The 25,302-nt window shown below is 37.5% G+C and overlaps 1 protein-coding gene across 2 annotated transcripts in view; it reads right to left on the reverse strand.

Annotated features, from left to right (window-relative positions):
- LOC126175152 (broad-complex core protein) overlaps window positions 1–25,302 on the reverse strand; it is a 220,323-nt gene that overhangs the window by 38,945 nt on the left and 156,076 nt on the right. Inside the window, exon 6 of one of the 2 annotated variants that reach the window (XM_049921730.1) lies at window positions 10,489–10,721. The exons of the other annotated variant lie outside the window; for it this stretch is intronic. Within the exon in view, the coding sequence (XP_049777687.1) occupies window positions 10,504–10,721 (218 nt within the window). The 3' untranslated portion in view covers window positions 10,489–10,503. Of the gene's footprint in view, window positions 1–10,488; window positions 10,722–25,302 lie in introns of those variants that run through there. 2 annotated transcript variants of the gene reach the window in all.

Here is a 25,302-nt window from a genome sequence, read left to right on the forward strand (position 1 = left end):
AAGCTCGCACATTTAATTAACTTTTATATGTGTCATATGTGTCTTCTCCTGCTACTGATTGGTGAGTAGATTTTTTATCTATCCAGTTAGATTATAGTACTTAAGTGTGTTAAATAGGATGCCTGTGGCATACTGAGACAGTATTCTGTAGGTTTCTTACAGACATGAGCCACAGTTTTTCTTAATGCTGGAATCAGGACTATTTTGACAGTTCTATAGCAGAGACTGTTAATGTATTAACCAATTAACGTGTAAAGAACCGCTCAAACAGCCACATTTTGCACCTTCCCCAGCACTAACACTGTCTGCGACCACTCTTCCACTTGTCATACCTTCAAACATATCCTACAGGCAATTCTAACAAGAATAGTCACAATTCACTGGTGAGAATAGATTTTTTTTATTTATTTATTTTACTTGTGACTTGCCAATAATATTATCTGATCATACTATTTTTCTTGAATAGACTTCAACTGTAAAAATGCTTTGATTTTATGAAGTATTAGTTTTTTGTTTGTGCAGTGAATTCACTGCCAGCTAACTAACTAACAAGACATGAGAAAAGTGATCAACTGAGAAATACTTGTCACTATTCCAGCAACACGAGACAAGTTTTTGGGACATCTCAGTGATGTCTCATATCCATCGCACTGAAGTGTAGATGGCACTTAGAAAACACAATACACCTTGGCTGGAATACTAAGAACTATTCAGCATATCCAGAGACTAAAAGTGTATTTTGCTGATCAGTCAACGTTCAACTAATTCCAGGTTTAAATTAACCACGTGAAAAGGTACTTTTGAATAGAATATGCACAACAAAATTTTCTGAATTACGCAGAATAAGTCTCCCTGAAATTATATTTCCAATTAGGGTGATTGTACGTAGTACTAGACTTGTGTCTGGAACATTTAAATTGGTTTTCAGGGGCACAGATTTTTAAAAAGTGTTACTATGAAACCAACAATTTCATGTCATTACTTGTTTTGGAATGAGAACCAAAACTAATGTATTATAATACCAGACATCCTTTTTAAAATAATCGTATAAATAAATGCAATTAAAATTTCAAGGGAATTTAGCAGTCACTCAAATATTGCATTGCATACAATTACGTTCATGTAGCATATAAACTTTAAGTGCTTCTCGTATTTTGGTTTCCATGTGAGCATGAACATTAGTCTATAGTGATTTCATATATATATTGAAAAGAGGTCACGACAAATTTTGGAACAATATAAATGCAGTTCTTTGGTACATATTTATCACAAATTTGAATTTTGATGTAATAACACATTTCAGACATATTCTAATAAACATGCAGATATAAACAACAACAAAAGTCAGAAAATCAATGAATTGGCTGTGAAATTGAAATGTTGAAACCTCTTTTGTTACTGATATAAATCACTGAACAAGATAATGGTAGAAAGTCAATTTTACACACTACAAACAGCAGCCAAGCTACGGAAGGTTACAAAGGGAATCTCAGTTCAACAAAGTGTTGGATTATAAAAGTTCAAGAAATACTGGTTTTGGACACAACACATCTTCAATCACCTAAAAGCTTTACACCTAATATGTAATGCTTGCAAGATACAATAGCGGAATGCACACGTAAATGACAGGAAGAGCTGATCAGTTTGTACTGAAGTGCTGTGAAGTATATCCCTAATTAACACACATTTTCAGAAACACTATGACAGATCACAAAGAGAATAAAAGTCACACTGTCATACACAAAAATTACAGATGAGATCTGCACATACTTCAGATACATCAGGACCTCAATATTTTCAAACAGCTCTTCCCACAGTGATTAGATAACGCATAGTGCACATACAATGTTAACGTCTACTATATAAATAACATACATTACACTTTTAAAAATTAATACTCATTTTAAATACTGTACATAAAACAACAATTTAAATTTATTCACAGTCACGGCACTTACCAAGAGAAGTGTCAGGAAAGTTACCTGCACTATTAAAGAAGCTTCATAGAATACAAAAAGCATCAAACCTGCAGGCGAATGTTGCAGGTACATGCTTCATGTGACTTCTTTATTTCTTGATGAGAAATATACCTGCTTTATCTCAGTTAAATACTAATATGGCTTAAATAAACTGCAGCCAGAATGTGACTTCTTGTGGAGAAACACTTAACAAGAAAAATAGTAAGTAGAAGAAAGAAGATGAGAGAAAGTCACACTGGCGCATATTTTTTTCTTTCCTTTTCACCTTTTCTAAGTCTACGATAAAAGTCTAGCATATATTTCTTTTCTGAAATTACTGATTAACTGAAGAAGTGATAAATAGGAATCGGGGGTATATCTATTACTGAAATCTCACTGCTCACACCACAGTGCCAATTAATAGTGACACGGTGCAAATTTGTAGGTCCGTACAACACCATTCACTCATTTACTGTAAAGTGTCTTAAGCACAAGACTAGCGACATAACTACTGTAGCCTGCAAGGAACAGGCTTTGTACTCCACAGTCAGCGCAAAAAGCTGTACAGGCTGAGGCCTGTTTGTTATGATCATTTCTAATAAAGACATCCATTCAGACAATGGCATAAAACATATCTTCTAATGTCTGATTCAGAACACTAGATGAAATCACACACACAAAAATCTCCTGAGTGATAAAGTGGAAGTTGATGCGACATCTGCATGTCATGACATGCAACATTTGTGCATGCCAAACCTGAGTTCTGTTTCCTATTGGAGGCATTTGTTATTACTGAAGAGAACAGCTATAAAAATATTTATAAATCACTTCACATCTGTCTCAGCTGTTTCTGACATGAAGGCTGAACAAGTTAGTAAAAAGTACTTGGAGATATCTAAGCATGATTACTGATGCATATGCACACGTATACAGGTGGATTTGTACAACTCTAAGTGTTCTTGCTGCCAGACACAGTCCAGTGTAAAATAAAAATCTTAAATATTGAGTAAGCTGTCAATAAGACAGATTCAATTTAACTTACACTTCACTTTTTTCCTCTGAGAATGAGTAAGCCTACATTACAGTAGTCACATTCACACAATACGTTCTTCTGTGTAGAGTACAGCTTGGCTCAAGGCAAATGCAAAATATAACAATTTTTTAAAATACTGTTAGAATTCCTCAGAAAGAGGATTTGAAAAAACAACAAAAATACAAAACATTTTCAAAATATGAAATATAGCATGCTACAGTGTCTGATAAACACAGTTTTAATTTGATTATAGTTCAGAATTTTTTTTCACTTTTGTGTTCTTTTTCTGCACCCACTGTTCTGAAACAAACTTTGCTGCACTCTCCTGAAGAAAGTCTTATCTGTTCTTTAACTCTGCAATTTCAACACTGAGGAGGTCATTCAAAATATTATAGAAACACTACAGTATTTTTGTACTTTTGAAAGGCTAGACTGTGGGGCTCAATACCTTTGTAAAATTTCTTTCCATTAGGATGATTTAGTGAAATATTGATACTGGCAGCTCCATTAACACAATAGGAATTTGTAGGCATAGTATAATTGAAAGGAAACACTTATAAAAATTATTTAAAAAATGATTTCCGTCAAAATTATTATCCTTGGGACAACAACTTCAGTGCTTTTACTGTGAATATGTTGCTTACAATAACAAATAAAAATGTACACCATTTTACAAATATTCTGTATGTCTATAGTCTACCCTAGCCTTCTAATCATCTATTTAATAACGAAAAACACCCAGTGTTACCCACAAGCTTAACAATGATTTTAAAATAAATATTTTGTGGCCTTTACCATGGCAATTTATAAAGGTGTCGAGGTGTTTCAATAAAAGGAGTTCAAGACAAATGGCAGTATTTGCCATGGTATCCAAGTATATCATTTACTGATGAGGTATTTACTGTGACCACAGTAGAACGTACAAAGCCCAAAATGAAATGCAGGAAAGAGCAGCAAAAATTCTCCATTTATCGAAATGCTCTTATAAGTATTATAATGCAAAGGAACAGTTGACATCATGTTTAAATTGTGATTATACTATTCATTATGCTTTTATAGCAAAGAATAAATCTGTGTTATGTATGAGAGCACATTGTCGGTTTGGAAGTTTAATGAGCAAGGGGTACTGATTTTATGCATGTATCTGCATGTTATTCACAGCTTCAACAAGCTGATGAATAAGTCTAAATTTATTACAACAACAAATTTTGATTATAGAAATCTGACTGATAATGTTAACTTCAAGTGCAAATGGGAAATGTGTTTGAAGTGGAAGTGAGAGGTGTATCTTAAAGACAGCTAAAATTGTCCGATTTATCAAAATTTGAACTATTTCTTGTTTAAGCTGCATTCTGTTTGCTTCAACAAGAGTAAATACCTTCATCAAGTAAATTCAATATTAGGATGTATAAATGCTGATTTTACATAATAGGATCCTTTTCAATAGTATACATAAAACCATTACATGTAACATGCACTCACAAATTGAAAATATGCTACTTAAAAATAATGTATATTTTGTACTTGTAGTGTCACTGAGGTGGCAGCTGAGATGGCAGTAGATATGTACGTAGGATAATTATTTATTTAGCCACAACAAACTTTTGCGAATAGTGTGACGAGTCTCTGAAAATAGTACTGTGCTTAGAAAAATCTGAATTAAATACCTGATTTTTCTCAGTCAAAAACTTACAACTACTTTAGATTTAAAATTTTAATCATATATATTTAGTTACTTATGAAGACAAAATTATAAGTAAACTTTAATCAAAAAATTACAGTTTTGTACACCAATGAGCAATATTTATCATATTTTGTACTTTTCAGAATTATCGGTTTGTTTTAAATATGTTGCTTGCTCAGTGCAAGCTCCCACTGCAGTTTTAATTGAGGTAATTTTCAGTTTTTCACACCGAATTTTGTCCATCGGTCTGTAACCAAAGTTCATTAAGCAAATGATTCTTTATTGTCCTTCCCTACATTTAACGTCACGAATAAAATTTAATTCAGATTATCCAGCAATGCAAACAGGTCTTCTAGTTCTGAGACGTCGTCATTCTACCTCAGCAGTTCTGATCTCTAGCAGTACCGTAAACAGATACTGCCTTCCCCTGCCAAAACAATTTCTAATCCACTGGTGAAAATAAGGATCACTGATGGAACTGTCAAATGATTACACTCTCATTATGTTGATTCATGATGAACAGCTCATTTAAGAGCTGTAGATTAGCAAGTGTTTTGTTGCTTTCACTCAATACAGTGCATTGTTCAACAAACCTAATAGAGAATCAAATTAAACAGTTCGGAAACAATTCACTCTACAATAAATGAATCACTGATACAACGACAGCAATTCCACATAATTTTAGTCACAATTAACTGAAATTGTTACAGTTATTAGTAGCAAATAACATCACGGAATTTTTGGTTTGGTCACAACAAATTGTGAAAAATAAATATCATTGCCTATGCATATGGAATAAAAGATTCCCAAGAGAACTCATCTCTCTGACAGTATTCCATCATGCTTCACCTGTGTGTTTTCTGTCTTCTACTGTTATTGCCAATTTTTGCAAATTTCCTCATTCTGTTAATATTACTAGTAGAAAGAACAGTGGTACACAACAAAGCTGTGCTCGTATTGTAAAACTACGCATACATTGAACTCAAATGTAAATAACAGCCAACACAATACAGAACCGTATACATGTAATTACAGAAAACGCAACAACCTCTACACGAGGTCAAACTAAAAACTTGTACTTTTATAAAGAAAAAAGGTTAGAGCTTGAATTTTCCTCAAAGATTAGGCTATTAGAGACAATTAAGCTGGTTAATACTACAGTTAATTGTAACTCCTTAAATCCACTATGACCCCTCAAAGTAATACAATGTGTGTCTGGTTTTTCATTGAATTCTGTATCAACTGAATGAGATCAATGTATCAGCAGAAACCTACAACAATCTCTGACAACTGCACGTATTCTATATCGCTCTAAATTACGAAGGCAATAATTATTAACAGCCATGGCATTAAAGCTTTGATAGTACAAAAAACTGCTTGTAGATGACATTATCTAAACACTTTGTCATTACAGGGAAAAACAAAGAATAATATCAACTGGCAATTACATTTACACGCATAATGATAGGTTTAAAATGCTGCTGCTATAAAATATCCAACTTTTAGAGGTTGGTGAGTGCGTGTGTGTTGAGATCTTTGCACACCATAGGTGACAAATCTCAACTATCATAAATGTTGTGACTATGACACAATCATCCAGATGTGGTAGTGGTGCAGGGTTTACATTAGACAGTACCCACTAGCTGCTGTCATTGTTAAGTATGTAAAACAATAATGGATACCAATCAATGTGTGGTCTAAGATTCAAGATCATCATGTCAGGCAGTTCCACACAAAGAATTATCGCAAGTGAAGAACTGCTAAGTTCTCCAAGCAAATATAGGTTTTCATGCCTAAACTGAGAAGTCACTTTCCTCTGAATCTGTCCTGTCTCGTCTGGAAGATGAAAGCAAGTGGCATCTTTCAGCATGTGTGTGTGCCACTTCCATCAGCTAAGGAGATCTTTTATCCATACTGTACAGTGTAATTTGAAGCCTGATATAAATGTCAGTCTCAAAGTAAGAAGAATTAGTGCTGACATATCAGTCCTTGACAGAATTAAAACATCAATAAAAAGCTGTTAGAAATAATCACAAAAATGGAGAAACTCTAACAATTTTGAACTATATCAATACTAATACTTCATGTAAATATCATCCAGGATCAAGAAGATCAACGTTTTTGAATAAATTTGCACTTTAAATTAAGTTCTAAATAAAGACTGACCAAGGAAGAACAGAAGTGGTCTCAAATGAAAGAAATTATAAAGAACATTTCATAAACGACTTATAATGGAAACAGCAATCACAATGATATAGAACACCTATTAAAAGACCAATCAAATCAGTTTGGAAATCATTAAGGTACTGAACTGCTAATGCTATTAAGCCACAGTAATTGCACTTACAATTATTGACTATTTAGAATTAGTGACAAAAAATGACAATGGATTATGTTCAATTGGGTGCTTCACAGATTCAACAGCTCGTGTGCTGACTATATCTTTACATGACTGCAGACTTTTTCCACGTGTACTGTAAATATAAATGAAATTAATGAAATGTAATTTTGACAGTCCCATCAGATCCAGCTTTACCAGATAAGATCGGTATAACACTTACCCATACTTGATCTTCTGGCTATAATATTCGCAATAAATTAAAATTTCACAATCCAATGCCAAATCTTTTTCTCCAGTCACCTTCCTTACATTTGAACTACCTCAGTTTGCTCTTTTACAATCCCTTGTCCACAAATAGCATCAGTTTCAAAAATATTGTAACACACTTTAAGTACAGAGCGTACAAGTGGTCGGTCATCCCATCACCCGATAATAAAATACTGGCAAACAAACACCTTCAAGCATACTACTACAGTTCCAAATTTTGTTCTCACGAACAATACTGAGAAATCTTCACAAGAATGTAATATTTTACATTTACACATGACGCAAAAATAGACAACAACCACAACCTGAGGATGACGATTTACAATGTGGGAACTGACGAAATGTATGAAAGTTTAAAAAAGAAGAACACGTATTAACTCGGTGGCCACAAATGTAACAAGGGACAACAATATTCCACACCTTCCAGTTCCTCAAAAAAGAAAATAATAAATGAAGAAAAAAATTTCCCTTCTTGAGCAGCAGTGTGTTAACGAGGCGCCAACACGAGCTCAGGGCACAGCCCGCTACTGTGCAAGGTGCGGCGGGGGTGGCGGGACAGCCAGAATGCCATGGAGGGCTGAGGAGGTCTTGAGGAAGCGCTTCAGCATGCCGCTGGAGCCACGGTGCTGCAGGCTCTTGTGTGTCGTCAGGCTGTTCTTGGTGCGGTAGCGGCGCTGGCAGAATTCGCACACGTACAGCTGGTCCGAGCGTTCGTGTTTGTCCTGGAAGTGTCGCTTGAGGGAATAGTAGCAGGAAAAGGTGCGGCGGCAGTAGGGGCACTCCTGCGGCTCGTTGATGCCACCCGCTGTTGGCGGGGGAATGCGGAACTGCTGGACTTGTGAGCCCGTGCCACCTCCACTGCTGCCACCTGCAATGCACCCAGCCTCATTAAAGAGCCTTTCGGAAAATGCCACCACTGGCTTATTACATCAGGTTAAATATGGGACAGAAATAGAATTTGTTTCAGACTATAACAGTGTGGAGTTGGTGATACTGCAAGGTGTCCATATGAATAGTGCAATACAAGGGAAATATATATCTTTGTGAAGTATTATTGCATTATCATCATGAAGTATACAGGGCAAGCATCCAACTTTTTCACCTAAAATTACTTCTGACTCGTTAAAGATATTTGTAATCTCTTTTCAACTAGACAATAGTGGTAGGGGCTAATGAGCCAGAAGATGTAACTTCGCTAACCTACAAAATTTGAGCGTCACTTTTTCTAATAGATACTGTGGTACCTTTTGGGACTGGATTATCAAACGTACCCCATCAGTGATATAGCTCTTCAGCAGACTCGGTTAGAAATTACAGACTAAAAATACATTGCCTATGTTGATATTTATGTTGCTGTTGCAGCTGTTTGAACAGTGTGCTGCCTTGAAACTTGATGAGAATAACTTGCACCACCAGGGCACTTAATACTTTGATCTTTGCAGCACTCTTTATCAAAACAAGAATTGTCGAAACAAGATACTCTTCGTCAGACTGACTGACTTTCAACAATATAACATTGTCTTTTTGGTTCCAAAAATCTTTAAACATTGGTAAAGTATGACACACATGCAAGACTGCCTATCAACAGGATGGTGCAAAATTCTGTTGAGAGAAATTGCTGCCCGTTTCTAAGTGATTAATAAAATTGCAGAAATGGATTGATATCTATTACATGAGTCACTGATCACTATCTGTCTAGGTGAAAAATTAGTGCCTCCCTCTGTATATTCACAGTACAGTATTTTACATATGCTTTTTGGCACTTGTTAAAACCATCGGTCAGATACTGTACTAGGTACAGTGGTCAATTAACTGTGAAGAATAACTGAAGGGATTACTATGTACAATACACTTTAATGAAATATTACACATACAACATAAGCAATAATAGCTGAGAGGTGAAACTTCATATGCTAATCACAAATTAATCTGAGAGAGAAATTTCTGTAACCACAGAAACAAGATCACCCTAGGGCTTACTTGCCAGAATCTTGGACCGATAAAAGCGAGATAAGGGTTTTATTCTTTTATAGTTGACACACACACACACATACACACACACACACACACACACACACACACAAACAGCTACGGTTAAAAGTGATGACTACACTGGTGCATTACACTTTTGTAAGTGCTCACTGATTCTCCACATCATTTACACACAGAAGCTACAATTAAGAAAATTTTATATACTGGCGCATTATGAGTGGTTACTGATTTTTGCACATATCTTCAAACACACAATCCATCAGCAATACCACTACTGGAAAAAGAAACCTGAGATAACTTTTGTTCACACTATATATAATTGATTAAAACTGGAAAAGTTTTTATAAATGAAAGCCTGATAGTTGTGAGAGAATGCCCTGAGTAGATACCACACTAAATGCACTATCTGTTTCATTGCATTCATAATATCAGAATAATTCTATTACAGCAGTGCAGTTTTGTTTCTTTTTTTACCGTGCTTGCATTTTCAAAGAATGACCAAAGCTTGACAGTGCACATTCTTACCAAACAAAGAACTGCGGTATCTGTGACCTTGAGATTACTGTAGCACTGCAATCTGCAGGTGACACAACATTGTTTTGAGAATATTATGAGATGGGCAATAATATCATATTACAAAGGAAATGTAAGAGCAAAAAAGCTTGTGGCAACATGCACTAAAAAAGGAAAAATATATAAAAAGAAGAGAGAGAAACTTTTAAAGACATTCACATTTTTAAATGCATTAAGCAAAGATTATGTTTATAACAAATATTTGAGAGAGATGGGAAGGAGGCAGCAGACAAGAAGTCTTATATACACATATCACAAACAGCTTACTTTCGGAGCAAAAATATGTGTCTGAGCATTCTTTCAAGATTATATTGGAGACACTACTGAGAGTGAAAAGCAATACTCATGTTACAAAATAAGAAGGAAAGCATTTAAAGGTAATGATTTTAACTGTTCTGCAATCAATATGCAATGCCACAATGGAGAATACAATTATTCAAAGCCAAAGAAGGAGGTTAAATTCTCCACTAAAGCCAAACAGCTCATCAGCCTGCACGTCATAAGGTGTTCCTACGTAGTGAGAGACTTCTTATCTGCCACTTGGAAGAACAGAATCTGTTACAACAAAACAAGATACCTTTTCCGAGGGAGAAAAGTGTTTATAGTTTTGGGTGTGGGAGGGCGCGCCCCTCACTCTCTCTCTCTTTCTCTCTCTCTAATAGAACTTTATGTCGACTTCTCCAGGCCTCGTTTTGTGGTAGGTGTAGATGTGGGTCATGAGACTGTTGCGCGAACAATACACCCGTTCGCAGATCACGCATCGGTACTCCTCCTGGCGCTCAGCGTGCTTGTCCGCCATGTGTCGTTTCAAGCTCGCTTTCGAGCACAGCACCTTACCGCAGCGCTGGCAAGGGAAAAGTTTCTTGACTGAGCCTGCAAAAATATAAGACATAAAAAAAAGATGCGAGGAAGCGTGAGCGTGGGTTTAAAAGTAATAGCCTGTTCAAGCAAAGAAGAAAAATAAAAAGCAAATAAAGTCCTAGTCTCAGGTGGGCTGTACTGGGGAGGAACATCTGTTGAAAGGACTGCAATATTTGCTGTGATAAAATTTTGAAGCAAAGTAAATAATTATTTGAAGAAGTACTTGGGTGAAAATCACTGGAAAAATAACAATGGTTACCTATGACGCACAAGTGTTCTGGGAAGGTCCTTTCCCTTTACCCCTTGTCAGTAACTATAACTTTCAATTTCTTTCTGAACAGTACATGTAAATCTAAAGCTTCAGATCAGTACTAAAACATGATGAACATGTTTTATTTCAATCTAGACACTCACATACTGTTAACAAAGGCATTTTTTGCATTCGTAATTAAACCTCGACTTAAAGAATAACACTTCACATTTTTTTGTGAATGAATGTCAAAAAGCTTTCTGTGAAAGGCTTCTTGCCGATAATTTTAATTCTGATAACACGACCTGGAGATTTGAAAACCCCATAGAAACCCTTCAATTTCACAATTAAGATATCCGCGAACGTCCTTGATTAACTTTCAACAGAAGATACAGCTTTACCCTCACAGAGTAGCATTAGTGTTAAGAGTTGCAAAATGGTAAATATCTGCACAACTAATGCATAACAAGCTACCCGTACAACCATATATTTTATGCCACAGTATTTTCACTATTGTGTAAGTTAATGTCATCGTAACAGATAATATTGTTTATCTAATGTCAACTGAATAATGATAAAAAAGGAGAACAAGAAAAACAGAACACACTTATGCATTTAAATTGAAAGCAATCAACAAGCACATCCTAAAGTTTATTAGATCTTAGAATCTGGCGTTCATTCATCTGGGAAGGAACAAAAAGAAGTCAAATGGAAGCAGGACTTCACAAGGTTTAATCAGGAAAGTCACTGAACAGCTGATGACTACATTACTTGTCCTTCCTGTTTACACCTTCTGAAGTTCCTTTGCCATTTTTTCTGATAGATGTGGTATGCTTATGTTTCAACAATGAATCAATAAGTACTTTTGTACTTTTTTTTTCCTATTCTCATTTAGTCATGGTTTTTGACATAGGCGAAAGAATATAAACCTGAAAAATGCAGTCTTTTATTTTATATATTTATTTATTTGGGGGTGGGGGTGGGGCGGGAAGGTAGTATACTGGATATTTATTCGAATTTCATACTAAATGATTTAATTTTATTTTCATGGTTTACTTTGGGAGAGCAAAACAAAAAAATAGCGACAGGAGAGTAAAATAAGGAAGTCCAGATTTTTAACAATGAACGCGATTATAGATGATACTATGTACATATTTTCCAGAAAAAAATGTAACTGTGGATAGTATTTCAATGAAATATGTCGTATTAAGTTATTTTGTTTTTGGGTGACAATTATAATGAAATTAGAGAATAAAACTGGCAGTGTCTTTTACTATCAAAATACTGGTATGCGAACAAATAAACTATAGCGAACACTACACTAAAATCATGTTAGCCAACAATGCAGTACCAGCAATGAGAAACAGTGGTGCTGAAGCAAATGAGTGTTGTGTATGCAGAAAGTTAAGGGTCATGCAATGAGCTATATAAACTAAACAGGCAACCCATGTATTACTACACATTAATCATACAGTCAAACAGTTTTCTGTTACTAGTCTAACTGCTACAAAAACAATAAGTTAAGCAGACATCCCATCAGATAATATTCAGAAAACATGAAACTGCAAGCACATACTTCTCTGAAAATGCATAGCATATACGAATAACTTAGCATTTCTTCTTCTATATGCAATTATTGAAATGCCCTAGAACTGGTCCCTGCCTGAGGTTCAATTTTATGTCATGACGTATTCCAGTGTTCTGTTTAAATGATTCCATAACATACAATGTAAATAGAAAAATCATCTACATTTCAAAAAGAATGTCATATTTCTGGAGTACAAGCGCTTTCTAAAAAACATATTTCCATCACTTTATTTTACTTGTTTCAAAAACAGCATTTCATAGAGACTACAGTGTTCTGCCCATCTTATTGTACTTTTTTTTCCAACATTCAGCGGAATATTCTAAGAACACAGTAATACAGAAAACACCTTCCTCAAGTGAACACACACTGTGCATCAGGAACATGAGTGAATGATACAGTGTTTTCAAAATATTGAAATATTGCTACACAGAAAATTAGGAGATAGAGAGGGGGGGGGGGGGGTATCAGGGTCATCAATCTCAGTTTCAATAGATGCGGCACACTGCTGGATGTTCTGAAACAACGGTTATTATATAACTAAGTTATTCTCTGGTAAGTCCTTTCTCCCAGTGATGCTAGTCCAATAAAGTGTGTGGCAGATCTGCCTCAAGTCTGGCGACTAGGAGTGGAAACAGTACTGACAGACTGACACTCTGGACAGCTCAAGTCATTGCTAGCAGACGTTCAGATACAAATCTGACTTCTAGTCGAACTTAACAGTTTCATTCTATCAGCAAATTTCATGAGAACATCAGAGATAAATATAATTTTTTGGGTTAGGTGAATGACAGGAAATAAGCATATCGGTGAAGCAAGTTTCAAGGACACATCTGGAAGAGGAGATTCACAGTACTACACTTTATGGATGAAAAGTGATGAAGACAGCAGCTGGGCATAATACCTATTACCAGTAAATTGTAACAAAATTCTTTGGTATAATGACTGAATGTTCCACTGTTACTCAGGAGAAAATTTATAAATGAAAGCATATTAACAACCCCACGACCTAAACACAATTACTACATACAATTAAACAGAGAGGTTACTGAAATTTGTAACTACAATAGCATTTTTGGAAAGGAAGGCAAAATACTGAAACAAATGGCAAACAAGAAAAACAATTTTGTTAGATCTAGAGGGGTTCGAGATATAACAGCCACTCCACATGTAAGTGGATGTAAAGTTGGTAGGCGTGTTTCTGCAACTGATAGATGATTATTCAACATGGCAACAGTGGTATAAGAGTGGCGCTAGTAGCCCCACTATAAGGATGCAGATAAGATTTTCTTTAAATACACGCTATAACGGTCATGAGTGGTTAGCTACCTTTGAGATTGGACATGGTGAATTGATGTTAGTCAAGAATGCCTTTAAAGGTCACAAAGACGCTATTATTAACACATCACTGACTTAGAACGATGTCATGTATAGGGCTACGAGAAGCTGATGTTGCTTCTGTGATATTGCAGAAAGACTTGGCAGCAATGTAGCCACTGTACATGATTTCTGGCAGTGGTGATCATGAGAATGTACAGTCGCAAGGAGACTGGGCTCTAGATGGCCATGTGGCACTGCCAAGATGGAAGACCATTGTGTTTGGCACATGGCTCTGATGCACAGTACTGCATCTGCAGCAGCAATTTTAGGAGCAGTTGGTATCACAGTGACACAATGAACTGTTACAAACTGTTATTTCAATGACAGCTCCAAGCCAGGCGCACTGTAGCATGCATTCCACCGATACCAAACCTCCTCCATTTGAGACTTCTTCAGTGGTGTTTAGCAAGAGCTCATTGGAAGGTAGGGTTGAGAGCTGTTGTTTTTTCTGATGAAAGCTGGTTCTGCCTCAGTGCCAGTGATGGCCATCTTTGGTTAGGAGGAGGCCAGTTAAGGGCCTGCAATCAACCTCTTTGCATTCTAGACACACTGGACCTACATCTTGAATCATGGTCTGTGGTTTGATTTCATATGACCACAGGTGCACTCTCATGGTTCTCCCACACACTCTGACTGCAAATGTGAATGTCAGTCTGGTGATTCGACCTGTTGTGCTGCGATTCATGAACACCATTCCGTGGGATGTTTTCCAACAGGACAACGCTCGCTCACATACTGCTGTTGTAACCCAACATGCTCTACAAGGTGTCGACATGTTGCCCTGGCCTGCTCGATTACTACATCTGTCTCCAATCGAGCACATATGGGACATCATCAGATGACAACTTCAGTGTCATGCACAAACAGTATTAAATGTCGCTGTATTGACCAATGTAGTTCAACAGGCACGGAATGCCATCCCACAAACTGACATTCAGTACTAGTACAACACAATGCATGCACATTTGCATGTCTGCATTCAACATTCTAATGGTTACACTTGTTATTAATGCACCAGCAGTTCAGATTTGGAATGGCTTATCTCACACTTACATTAACCTATTATCTTGCAATGTAATCACTTAAATATGTTACCTAGACAAAGATAGTCCCAAAATTTCTCTTGCAATGTAATCACTTAAATACGTTACCTAGACAAAGATAGTCCCAAAATTTCATTACTCTACATTAATTATTTTTCTGGTGCTGTGATTTTTTCCATTGGTGTATTTACAGAAACAGTGTACACAAGTAAATAGCTACAGTAGCTTCTTAACCTTTTAATATACTCATCAACAGAACCTGCAAAATATTCAGCAATCTGAAGAACATGAATCAGTCTTAACATAAAATTTGCAGGTAATGATTCATTAGAAGAATATGGTAGCCTGAAAAAGTTGATCAAAATCTACAGAGTCAGAAGGGGTCTCTCTATAAAGTATTAGGATACTTACATTTTTTCAGGGCATCTATCTGTTTTCTTAAATGTAAAAATACAAGCTCTTAAAGTGCTCCCTTCCCTTCCAAAGTTGGTTCACAAGGTATACAGCTCCTCCCAACAATCTCTAACAATATTACAGTAACAATATTCTACCAAACTGCTTCACATACAAACTCCAGTCCACTAAGAATCAACAAATTATTGCTCACTAGTGAATCCTTTCCCGTTTCACATATTCTAGTGTTGTTAATGCACAATTATTTGACCAATTATTTACAGCTTTTACTCATTCATGCAGATTTCTTATGTTGTTTGATGCATAGCAATTTGGTGTGATGATTTCATATACTTTTTGAGGGGATGGGGGATCCTGTGAAAATAAAATACTTTTGATATATAAACATCTCATCCAAGTATTTTATCCTGAACTCCACTGTTGCCATGAAGTAAGAAGAGCAGTGGAGAAATGGTGGTAAAACATGAGGTAACATGCCTCGGCATCTATAAGAAGGTGGGCGTTTCACTTTTTCGGCAGAATAACTCTGTTTAAAGTTTCCTCCAGGAGCTTGACGAGTATATCTATGACACTCTGACTACATAAACCACTGATGAATGTAGTAGCTATCTGAACGTCCCCAACATCTTCTGTTAATCCTGTTTCGTAAGGAACAGAGACAGTGAAACAATGGTAAAGACTAATGTGTGAGAGAGTCTCATTCAAGTTGGGGATTTGAGAGGCCACCTCTGCAAATATTATTTTGAATTCCATACAGACATCACACACCACCAACTTCCTTACACACAGGACATAATGTTCTAAGATTACTTCAACCAATCCTCTTGTTCCCATGAAAAACAGGTGCGGAAAGTAGTTTTCACACCTGGAATATGCAGTTGCAAAACAGTAGAGGAATTACATACTGTAGGTGAAAACAACAGACACTTGTGTTTCCAGGCTCAGTTCTGAAGTATTGAAACCCCTACACAGGTCAAGGGAAGTAGAAGGAAAAAGGGGAGGGAAGGTGTGAGAAGATGTGAAAGTCACTATCTGGTAACACAAAAACGTTTCCAAAAACTAAAATTTTGGAAAGTTTCTTTAGAAGTAAGTTAAAAAAGAGGAGGTACTTTTAAGTGTATCTTGACTTTATGCAAGTACAAAAAGTACTTTTCTTGAATTTTATGACTTTTCTAGCAAGAAATATGCAAAAATTACAGGTAGTACATGAAAGTGACACAATATTTATGGTTCATCTTCTATCAATTTCATTTATATAATTTTCTGTCCTTTGCCAGTCATTAATGATATGTTTTGCAAATTACATTTGGAAACAATGAGCTGTGAAATCCTTCTGTTTGCAGTTTTCAAAATAGTATGCATTGTGTTGGAGTATTCAGCTTGATATGAGCAATGCTGCTGAAATCCTTGCTTATCAATAAGAAGCAAGACATTTTGTGCATCACCTTTGAGATGGTTGTGTTCTTGACAACTACATTAGCTGCAGACTACTGATGAGCAGTGACAATTCCTTGTAATGTTATTGGAATTAACAAATGTTCTGCGTTCTCTTTCCAGTTTTTTGTAACAGACACACACACATAGAAGCAGTTACAGTTTCCCCTTACTGATTTCAATGTTAACCCAGTGAGGATGTGGTACGGTCAATTTTACCCTGCTCATTTTGTTTTGCTGGCAGTTCTTTGTTGTACAGTTGCACACTGTCGAAGTTCACAGTAGATGTAATTATTGATCTCTCCTCCCTAATGCGTGCACGCACTCTCCTGGCTTCCATCTGTGAAAGGAGATACACGAGTGCAAATGGTACGAAGGTATTTTTGACCCTTCCACAACCATAAAGTAGTACTTTTGTGCCATTTTCCAATTTTTCTTTTTTCATGAATGTTTTGTGTTTACTGATTATTTAGTCAAAATGGACAACGAAGAAAGGGAGGCTGAGCATATACGTCATTGGCTGGCGGAATTATCAGACAGTGAAAACGACTTTATAACAGATGTCAGTGAAAATGAAGATTGTGTAAGTGAGCGCAGTGACAGTAGTGGAACTGAGGAAGATGCAATTGAAGGCAGTGACAAAGAAGGTAATATACCAATACCACTACATGAGCTAGAAAATTCTGCCCACAATACCGTGTTACCGGAATTAGTTGAGCGATTGGAAAATCAGGTACACAGTTCATTTTATTTTGGTAAATATGGATCCAAGTGGTGCAAAAATCCACCTCAACAACAAGTTCGGACCCGTTCTGAAAATATCATCAGGCAGGTATCTGGCGTGAGTTTAGTGGCAAGATTAGCAAAGGCAGAGCTTGAATGCTGGAGTCTGTTTTGCAATGATAATACGCTTAGTATAAACTTGAAATACACAAACTTGCAAACTGCAGAAAGGAAAGCAGCTTGCGAAGTAGTTGCAAATCACTATTTTATGAAGGAAATGACCATGAGCGAGCTGAAGGCTTATATAGGCTTGTTGTACATTGCTGGATTTTAGCGATCTGGGAGGCAGAACACCATTGACCTCTGGGCTTCAGATAGAACAGACATTGAAATATTCCGGCTGACAATGACACGGCAACATTTTCATTTTATTCAAAACTGTCTTTGTTTTGACGATAAATCCACATTTGAATAAAGAAAACGTCTGGACAACTTAGCACCAATACATCAGATATTTGAAATATTCTTTGAGAACTGCAAGGAAGTCCATATAACAGGAGATTTATAACAACAGATGAAATGCTGCTTGCATTCAGAGGCACATGCAAATTTAGACAATACATTCCATCAAAACTGGCCAAATATGGGATAAAAATATTTGCCTTGGTCGGCGCAAATAATTTCTGTATCTTCAACCTTGAAATATATGCTGGGAAGCAACCAGAGGGACTGTTTTCACTGAGTAATAATCCATTTTAATTAGTGAATCGGCTGGTGCAACCCACTTCAAAAACAAGCCATAATGTCACTTTTGATAAGTGGTTTACGAGCTATGAACTAGTGTCACATGTGCTGAATGAATACAAGCTAACGTCTGTAGCAACAGTGCGTAAGAACAAGAGGCAAATCCCTCCGGAATTTTGCAAAATTTGTGGTAGAGAAATCTGTTTACCTAAGTTTGGTTTCCAAAAGGATATTACACTTGTTTCTCATATGCCAAAGAAAAACAAAGTTGTTTTGCTCATGTCTAGTCTTCACCACAGTGCTGAAATTGATGAATTGACAGGCGATAAAGAGAAACCAGAGATGAACATGTTTTATAATTCTAAGAAAGGTGGAGTTGATTTTGCAGATGGGCTGTCAGCGACTCAATGATATAGCCCCCCCCCCCCCCCCTCCCAAGAAAGGGCCACATACTGTCTTCTACGCAATATTGAATATGGCCAGCATTACATGCTGCTGTTTTCAGCAATCAAATAACAATAAAAACCAAAAGCGTCGTAATTTCATAAAAACACTAGGCCATACACTTGTCAGTGAACACTTGAGTGGCCGACAAAAAATAACTTAACTGCCAAAAACTTTGTGTAAGAGAATCAGAGAATTTAGTGGAGAATCTTCACAAGAATCGACTGCCGGAGTCCAAGGTGTACGAAAAAAATGTCAGGAGTGTCCCTATGCTAGACATCGTAATACACCTCATGTTTGTGAAGGTTGTCTTAAGTGCATTTGTCAAGAACACATTGTTCCATTCTGACAACAATGTGCTATGGCAAGAGATGATAACAGCTTATGTCAAAGTTTACTGTTCATTTTGTCTTCGAAGAAGATTTATTTCGTAAATACTTAGCACAAAATATGAATTACTGATGAGAATGTATGGCTTTGTAGATTTAAAAAAATATGCATTGTTAAGGGCTGTTTATAATGATTATTTTGTAGATTTTATTAAATTCTATAGTCTTTCTTGATTACATTGATGTATACATTATAGGATTTCAAACGAAAAATGACCCATATATAAAACTTTTTATACTTATGGTCATGTATATCGCCACGCCCCCTTTATTTCTGTTACAGAAACCAGTATTATTTCAAAAAAGAACTGTGAACTTTCTGTTTCCAGTGATTGTACGTATGATACATTGTATATATTGGTAACAGTGCAGATTTCTAGTATCTTTAAATGATTATCTTTGCTAGTATTTACTTTTGTTTTGCTAAAGCAATTTGTTCACGTGTTACTGAATGTTTGTTGCCGAAAGGCTACATATACACTCCTGGAAATGGAAAAAAGAACACATTGACACCGGTGTGTCAGACCCACCATACTTGCTCCGGACACTGCGAGAGGGCTGTACAAGCAATGATCACACGCACGGCACAGTGGACACACCAGGAACCGCGGTGTTGGCCGTCGAATGGCGCTAGCTGCGCAGCATTTGTGCACCGCCGCCGTCAGTGTCAGCCAGTTTGCCGTGGCATACGGAGCTCCATCGCAGTCTTTAACACTGGTAGCATGCCGCGACAGCGTGGACGTGAACCATATGTGCAGTTGACGGACTTTAAGCGAGGGCGTATAGTGGGCATGCGGGAGGCCGAGTGGACGTACCGCCAAATTGCTCAACACGTGGGGCGTGAGGTCTCCACAGTACATCGATGTTGTCGCCTGTGGTCGGCGGAAGGTGCACGTGCCCGTAGACCTCGGACCGGACCGCAGCGACGCACGGATGCACGCCAAGACCGTAGGATCCTACGCAGTGCCATAGGGGACCGCACCGCCACTTCCCAGCAAATTAGGGACACTGTTGCTCCTGGGGTATCGGCGAGGACCATTCGCAACCGTCTCCATGAAGCTGGGCTACGGTCCCGCACACCGTTAGGCCGTCTTCCGCTCACGCCCCAACATCGTGCAGCCCGCCTCCAGTGGAGTCGCGACAGGCGTGAATGGAGGGACGAATGGAGACGTGTCGTCTTCAGCGATGAGAGTCGCTTCTGCCTTGGTGCCAATGATGGTCGTATGCGTGTTTGGCGCCGTGCAGGTGAGCGCCACAATCAGGACTGCATACGACCGAGGCACACAGGGCCAACACCCGGCATCATGGTGTGGGAAGCGATCTCCTACACTGGCCGTACACCACTGGTGATCGTCGAGGGGACACTGAATAGTGCACGGTACATCCAAACCGTCATCGAACCCATCGTTCTACCATTCCTAGACCGGCAAGGGAACTTGCTGTTCCAACAGGACAATGCACGTCCGCATGTATCCCGTGCCACCCAACGTGCTCTAGAAGGTGTAAGTCAACTACCCTGGCCAGCAAGATCTCTGGATCTGTCCCCCGTTGAGCATGTTTGGGACTGGATGAAGCGTCGTCTCACGCGGTCTGCACGTCCAGCACGAACGCTGGTCCAACTGAGGCGCCAGGTGGAAATGGCATGGCAAGCCGTTCCACAGGACTACATCCAGCATCTCTACGATCGTCTCCATGGGAGAATAGCAGCTTGCATTGCTGCGAAAGGTGGATATACACTGTACTAGTGCCGACATTGTGCATGCTCTGTTGCCTGTGTCTATGTGCCTGTGGTTCTGTCAGTGTGATCATGTGATGTATCTGACCCCAGAAATGTGTCAATAAAGTTTCCCCTTCCTGGGACAATGAATTCACGGTGTTCTTATTTCAATTTCCAGGAGTGTATTTGTGGAAGTACATATCCTTTATTGTGCAATAAATACCAACTATGCCACGCATCAAGAAATTCAATAGAAGGAAATTCCGTGGTAAACAGTTCACAAAAAAAACAAGCCACACTCTTGAAAGTAACCTATGCATCTGTTCTTCAGGGAAGAAACTCCCACATGGTACACCTCCTAGTGATTCAAATTTTTGTGTTAACAATGACGCTGTTTGTAGTGGATTGGCAGTTGTTGATGTGGCCATCTTATCTTCTTTGATAAAGGAAGTGGCGAAATGTAAACAATGTGATGGTGTAGGATGTCTGGAAATAAATGAACAACAAAGTAGCAGGAAGAGTTTAGCATCAAAATTAGTTGTTCTGTGTAGATCCTGCAATAAATCTACTTCGAAAATGACTTCAAACACTGTGCATAATTCATATGATGTGAATTTGAAGTTAGTGTATGCAATGCGTGCAATAGGGAAAGGGAAAAAGGGGTCTCAAACGTCGTGTGTTTTGATGGACCTTCCTCCTCCTCCTCCTCCCAGTAGGTTCAGCAAGTACATAAAAATACTTTTACGTGCCTTGATAGTTGTGTCTAAAGCGTCTATGAAATGTGCAGTAGAAGAAACTGTAAATATTAGGGGAACCAGGGACACTGCTGTTGCACTTGATGGGACACGGCAACATCAAGGACATTGTTCCTTGAATGGTGTGGTAAATGCTACTTCTCTGGAGAATGGAAAAGTTGTTGATGTTGAATGCTTATCTAAGTACTGCCACACCTGCCATGGTAACACTGAAGGACATATTGAACATCAGTGTTCTAAGAATTATGATGTTTACAGTGGAGTAAATGGAGTGTGATGGAGCTCTAAAAATATTTCAGAGGCCGGTGCCCGTTTATAACCTTAGATATATGAAGTACTTAGGCGATGGGGACTCTAAAGCTTTCAATAAATTAAAGAGTTCAATATTTATGGTGATACCTTGGTGACAAAACTGGAGTGCTGTGGATATGTGCAAAAGAGGATGGGTGCGAGATTGAGGAAGCTATGAAGAGAAATGAGAGGGAAGTTGCTATCTGATGGAAAATCTCTGTCTGGCCGAAGCAGATCCACAGAAACTGAAATAGACCTCCTTCTTATGGACTGGCCATTAGATGAACTGCACCTCTGAATGATGTTACGGCAGTGAGAAAAGCTGTATGGGCCATCTACTTTCATAAGTTGTCCACAGATGACCACCCTGTTCACGGAGTTTGCCCTAAAGGAGCAGATTCACGGTGTGGTTACCAAAAAGCAAAAGAAAGTGGTCCAGTATACCATCATAAGCATTCTCTTGCTGAGCCTGTTATGAAAGAAATAAAACCAATTTTTAGAGACCTGAGTGACCCTGTTTTTCTTTGTAAATGGCTTTATGGGGGTACTCAGAATACAAATGGAAGTTTCAACCATTGCATATGGGAAAGATTACGCAAGAATGTTTTTGTAGGACTACATACATTAAAACATGGTGTACTAGATGCAGTGATATGTTTCAATGATGGAGTGATAGGAAGGTTGGAAGTCCTGAGAAATTTAGGCATAAAATGTGGCTCTAATATGGAAGATCAATTGCTTGCATGTGACAGGCAACAGGTGCATGAAGTTGAAAGGTTCATTCTTCGATTTACCAAAGAAGCAAGAAATGCTAAAAGGAATGCCAAGAGGAAGCTTGAAGATGAAGAAATGCTGCAGGATGAAGACTATGCTTCAGGAACGTTCTGAGGCACAGTTTAATTGGACTCATATCTTCATTTGCAATTTCCTGCAAGTTGTATTTTTCAGAATTCAGGTAAAAATATTTCCTAAAGTTTATAAAGCATTGCTCTAATTTTTTTCTTTAACTTCCAATAGCCATACTTATGTAGTAGACCTAAGTAAGCTGTATTGCAGAATCAACTAATTATAGAAAAAATAAAGTTTTATTACGAAAAAAATTATAGAAATTAAAATGTAAGATGTGATATTTTTTATCCTTGTAATATGCAAATAGGTGGAATTAAATAGGTCTAGTACCTCAGCCATCATGTCGTAGATATCTGGTAAAAATTTGGTGTCCTTCAAATGTATGACATTGGATTAAATGGTACCTCAATTTGAGGAAGCATTTTGGAATAAAAACTGCATCAATTTCTTTGTAATTTTTTTAAATAATCCTAAGCAGGTTACAAAATATCCAAAATACTTCTAATTTGTTTAGAAAGTGTGCCGCATTACCTGATATCAACAAAAAATATGTGAAACATACACATTATAAACAGTGCCTGAAAGAAATAGGTGCTGATTTTTAAAAATCCCTCCCTGAAATATATATTACAGGCAAGGCATTTCTTTCTGAGGAAGTTTCAATAACAGTGTAGTCATTGTGGTCTCTGAATTTTATGCCCGTCCCAATATGGCGTCATGCTGTAATACTGTTCAGATTTAGGTACCATAATACAAATTGCAATAAGCAATACAAAATGCATGTCTCAATCTGCAGTAGAAATAAATAAAGACAAATCACAACATTTAACTGGTCTGTGCAGAAAACACAGTACTCTACTGAAACAAAGAATAAATTACATTACCTCTGGCTTCTTCCAGCAACACGATGAACGCTGTAAACATTCACAACGGGTCTATACAAGAGTTCTGGACTGAGCTTGACAGACCACGCACAATAATTTTGCAAGTAATGTAAACCTGAGGTGTTGCTAACGTCTTACAGTGATAAATTAGGGAGGACACATGAAATACTTCACATACTGCTTGTATGTAAAGGAAAATGGAAGTTTCGGGATACCCATCCCATTGATCATAAGATCATTGTGAGTCAGAGCACAACCCCAGATTGGAGAATGGTGCGAAACAGAACTGGCTGTATCCTTTTCAAAGAAACACTGACACAGCAGAAATGGTGAATGCCACATTCAACTGTTACTTTACAAAGGAGGTTCTCAGAGTACTGTCCCAATTTAGAGGTACCTCAAACACAATGACCTGATGCCAACCAGCACAGATTCCGAAAACAAAACACAAGTTGTGAAATCCTGAAAGTAATGGATCGAAGCAGTCACATTTTGATAATCAGTAAGTTCCGCAAGTGACAGAATACCACCAGCACTTCATATCAATTTCTTGTCTTTCGAAGAGCATTTGACTGAGTACTAAGTTACTTCTGGACTGATTCAAGAAATAGTGTTGGGACCCTTGCTGTTCATGGTCTATATTGATGATCTGCCAAACAATATTAACCCATTACTGGCCATTGTCCCTTTTTTGGGACACATATATTATACTTATTTCTATGTAAGCAATGGAACTTTTAGCCTTTATTGTTGCACCTGTAGGTTCAACTAACTGCTATAATGCCTGTAAATGTAAAATAAATAACTTTTTTCTAAGTACTTCACATCAGGAAAATTAGGGCGTGTTTGTTATGAACATATGGATGTCCGTGTAAGATTAAGTATACTTCAGTTTTTTTTCAAGTGCAATATAGATATATTTTATGCGTCCCAATAATGGGACAATGGCATGTTACACTATCATTTATTGTTGATGTGCCCTATTCTTGTATTCACGTAGTGTACAGAGAAGAATTGCATTTTACGTTCTTTATATCTGCTTTTTTTCATATTCTATTCGAATTTTACAATTCCAACAAGATAAAAACATGCCGTGTGGACTTACACTTGAAGAAATTCTAGCAGAACTAGAGAACCGTCAAGAGAGTGACGAAGATGATGACGTAGAATTGGCGATTATTCCACCCGATGCAGATGTAATAGCAGATGAAGAAGACATTGACGAAAATGTACTGAGCAATGGGTCTATTGTACAAGATGTAGCCGGTACTTTAGAGCGCATAACCAGCCAAAATGAAGCTAATGCTACAGTTGTACCTCCAGAAGCCAAAAGAAGGAAAATGTTAGGAGACGGAGCAGAAAGTGGTACGTTATCTACAAAAAAAATATAAATGTAAGTGATATAAATGTCAACTAACGTACACAAACACTAGTGAACCAGGGAAGAGCAACGAACATTATATTGCAGAATGTCTAGCAAATAAGACAGTGCCCCAGGTGTTTGAGGATTTTTTTTTCCTCTGAGAAACTAATGGTTACTATTATTGAACAAAGCGAAATCTATGCTTGCCAACATAACAAAATAAATTTTCTGATAACCAAAGAAGAACTAAAATCATTTATTGGCATACTACTTCTGAGTGGTTATCATAAGCTTCCCCAAGAGAATATGTACTGCGAACAGGCTCCTG

Source organism: Schistocerca cancellata, chromosome 3 (genome assembly GCF_023864275.1).
Source record: "Schistocerca cancellata isolate TAMUIC-IGC-003103 chromosome 3, iqSchCanc2.1, whole genome shotgun sequence".
NCBI classification, from domain to species: domain Eukaryota; kingdom Metazoa; phylum Arthropoda; class Insecta; order Orthoptera; family Acrididae; genus Schistocerca; species Schistocerca cancellata.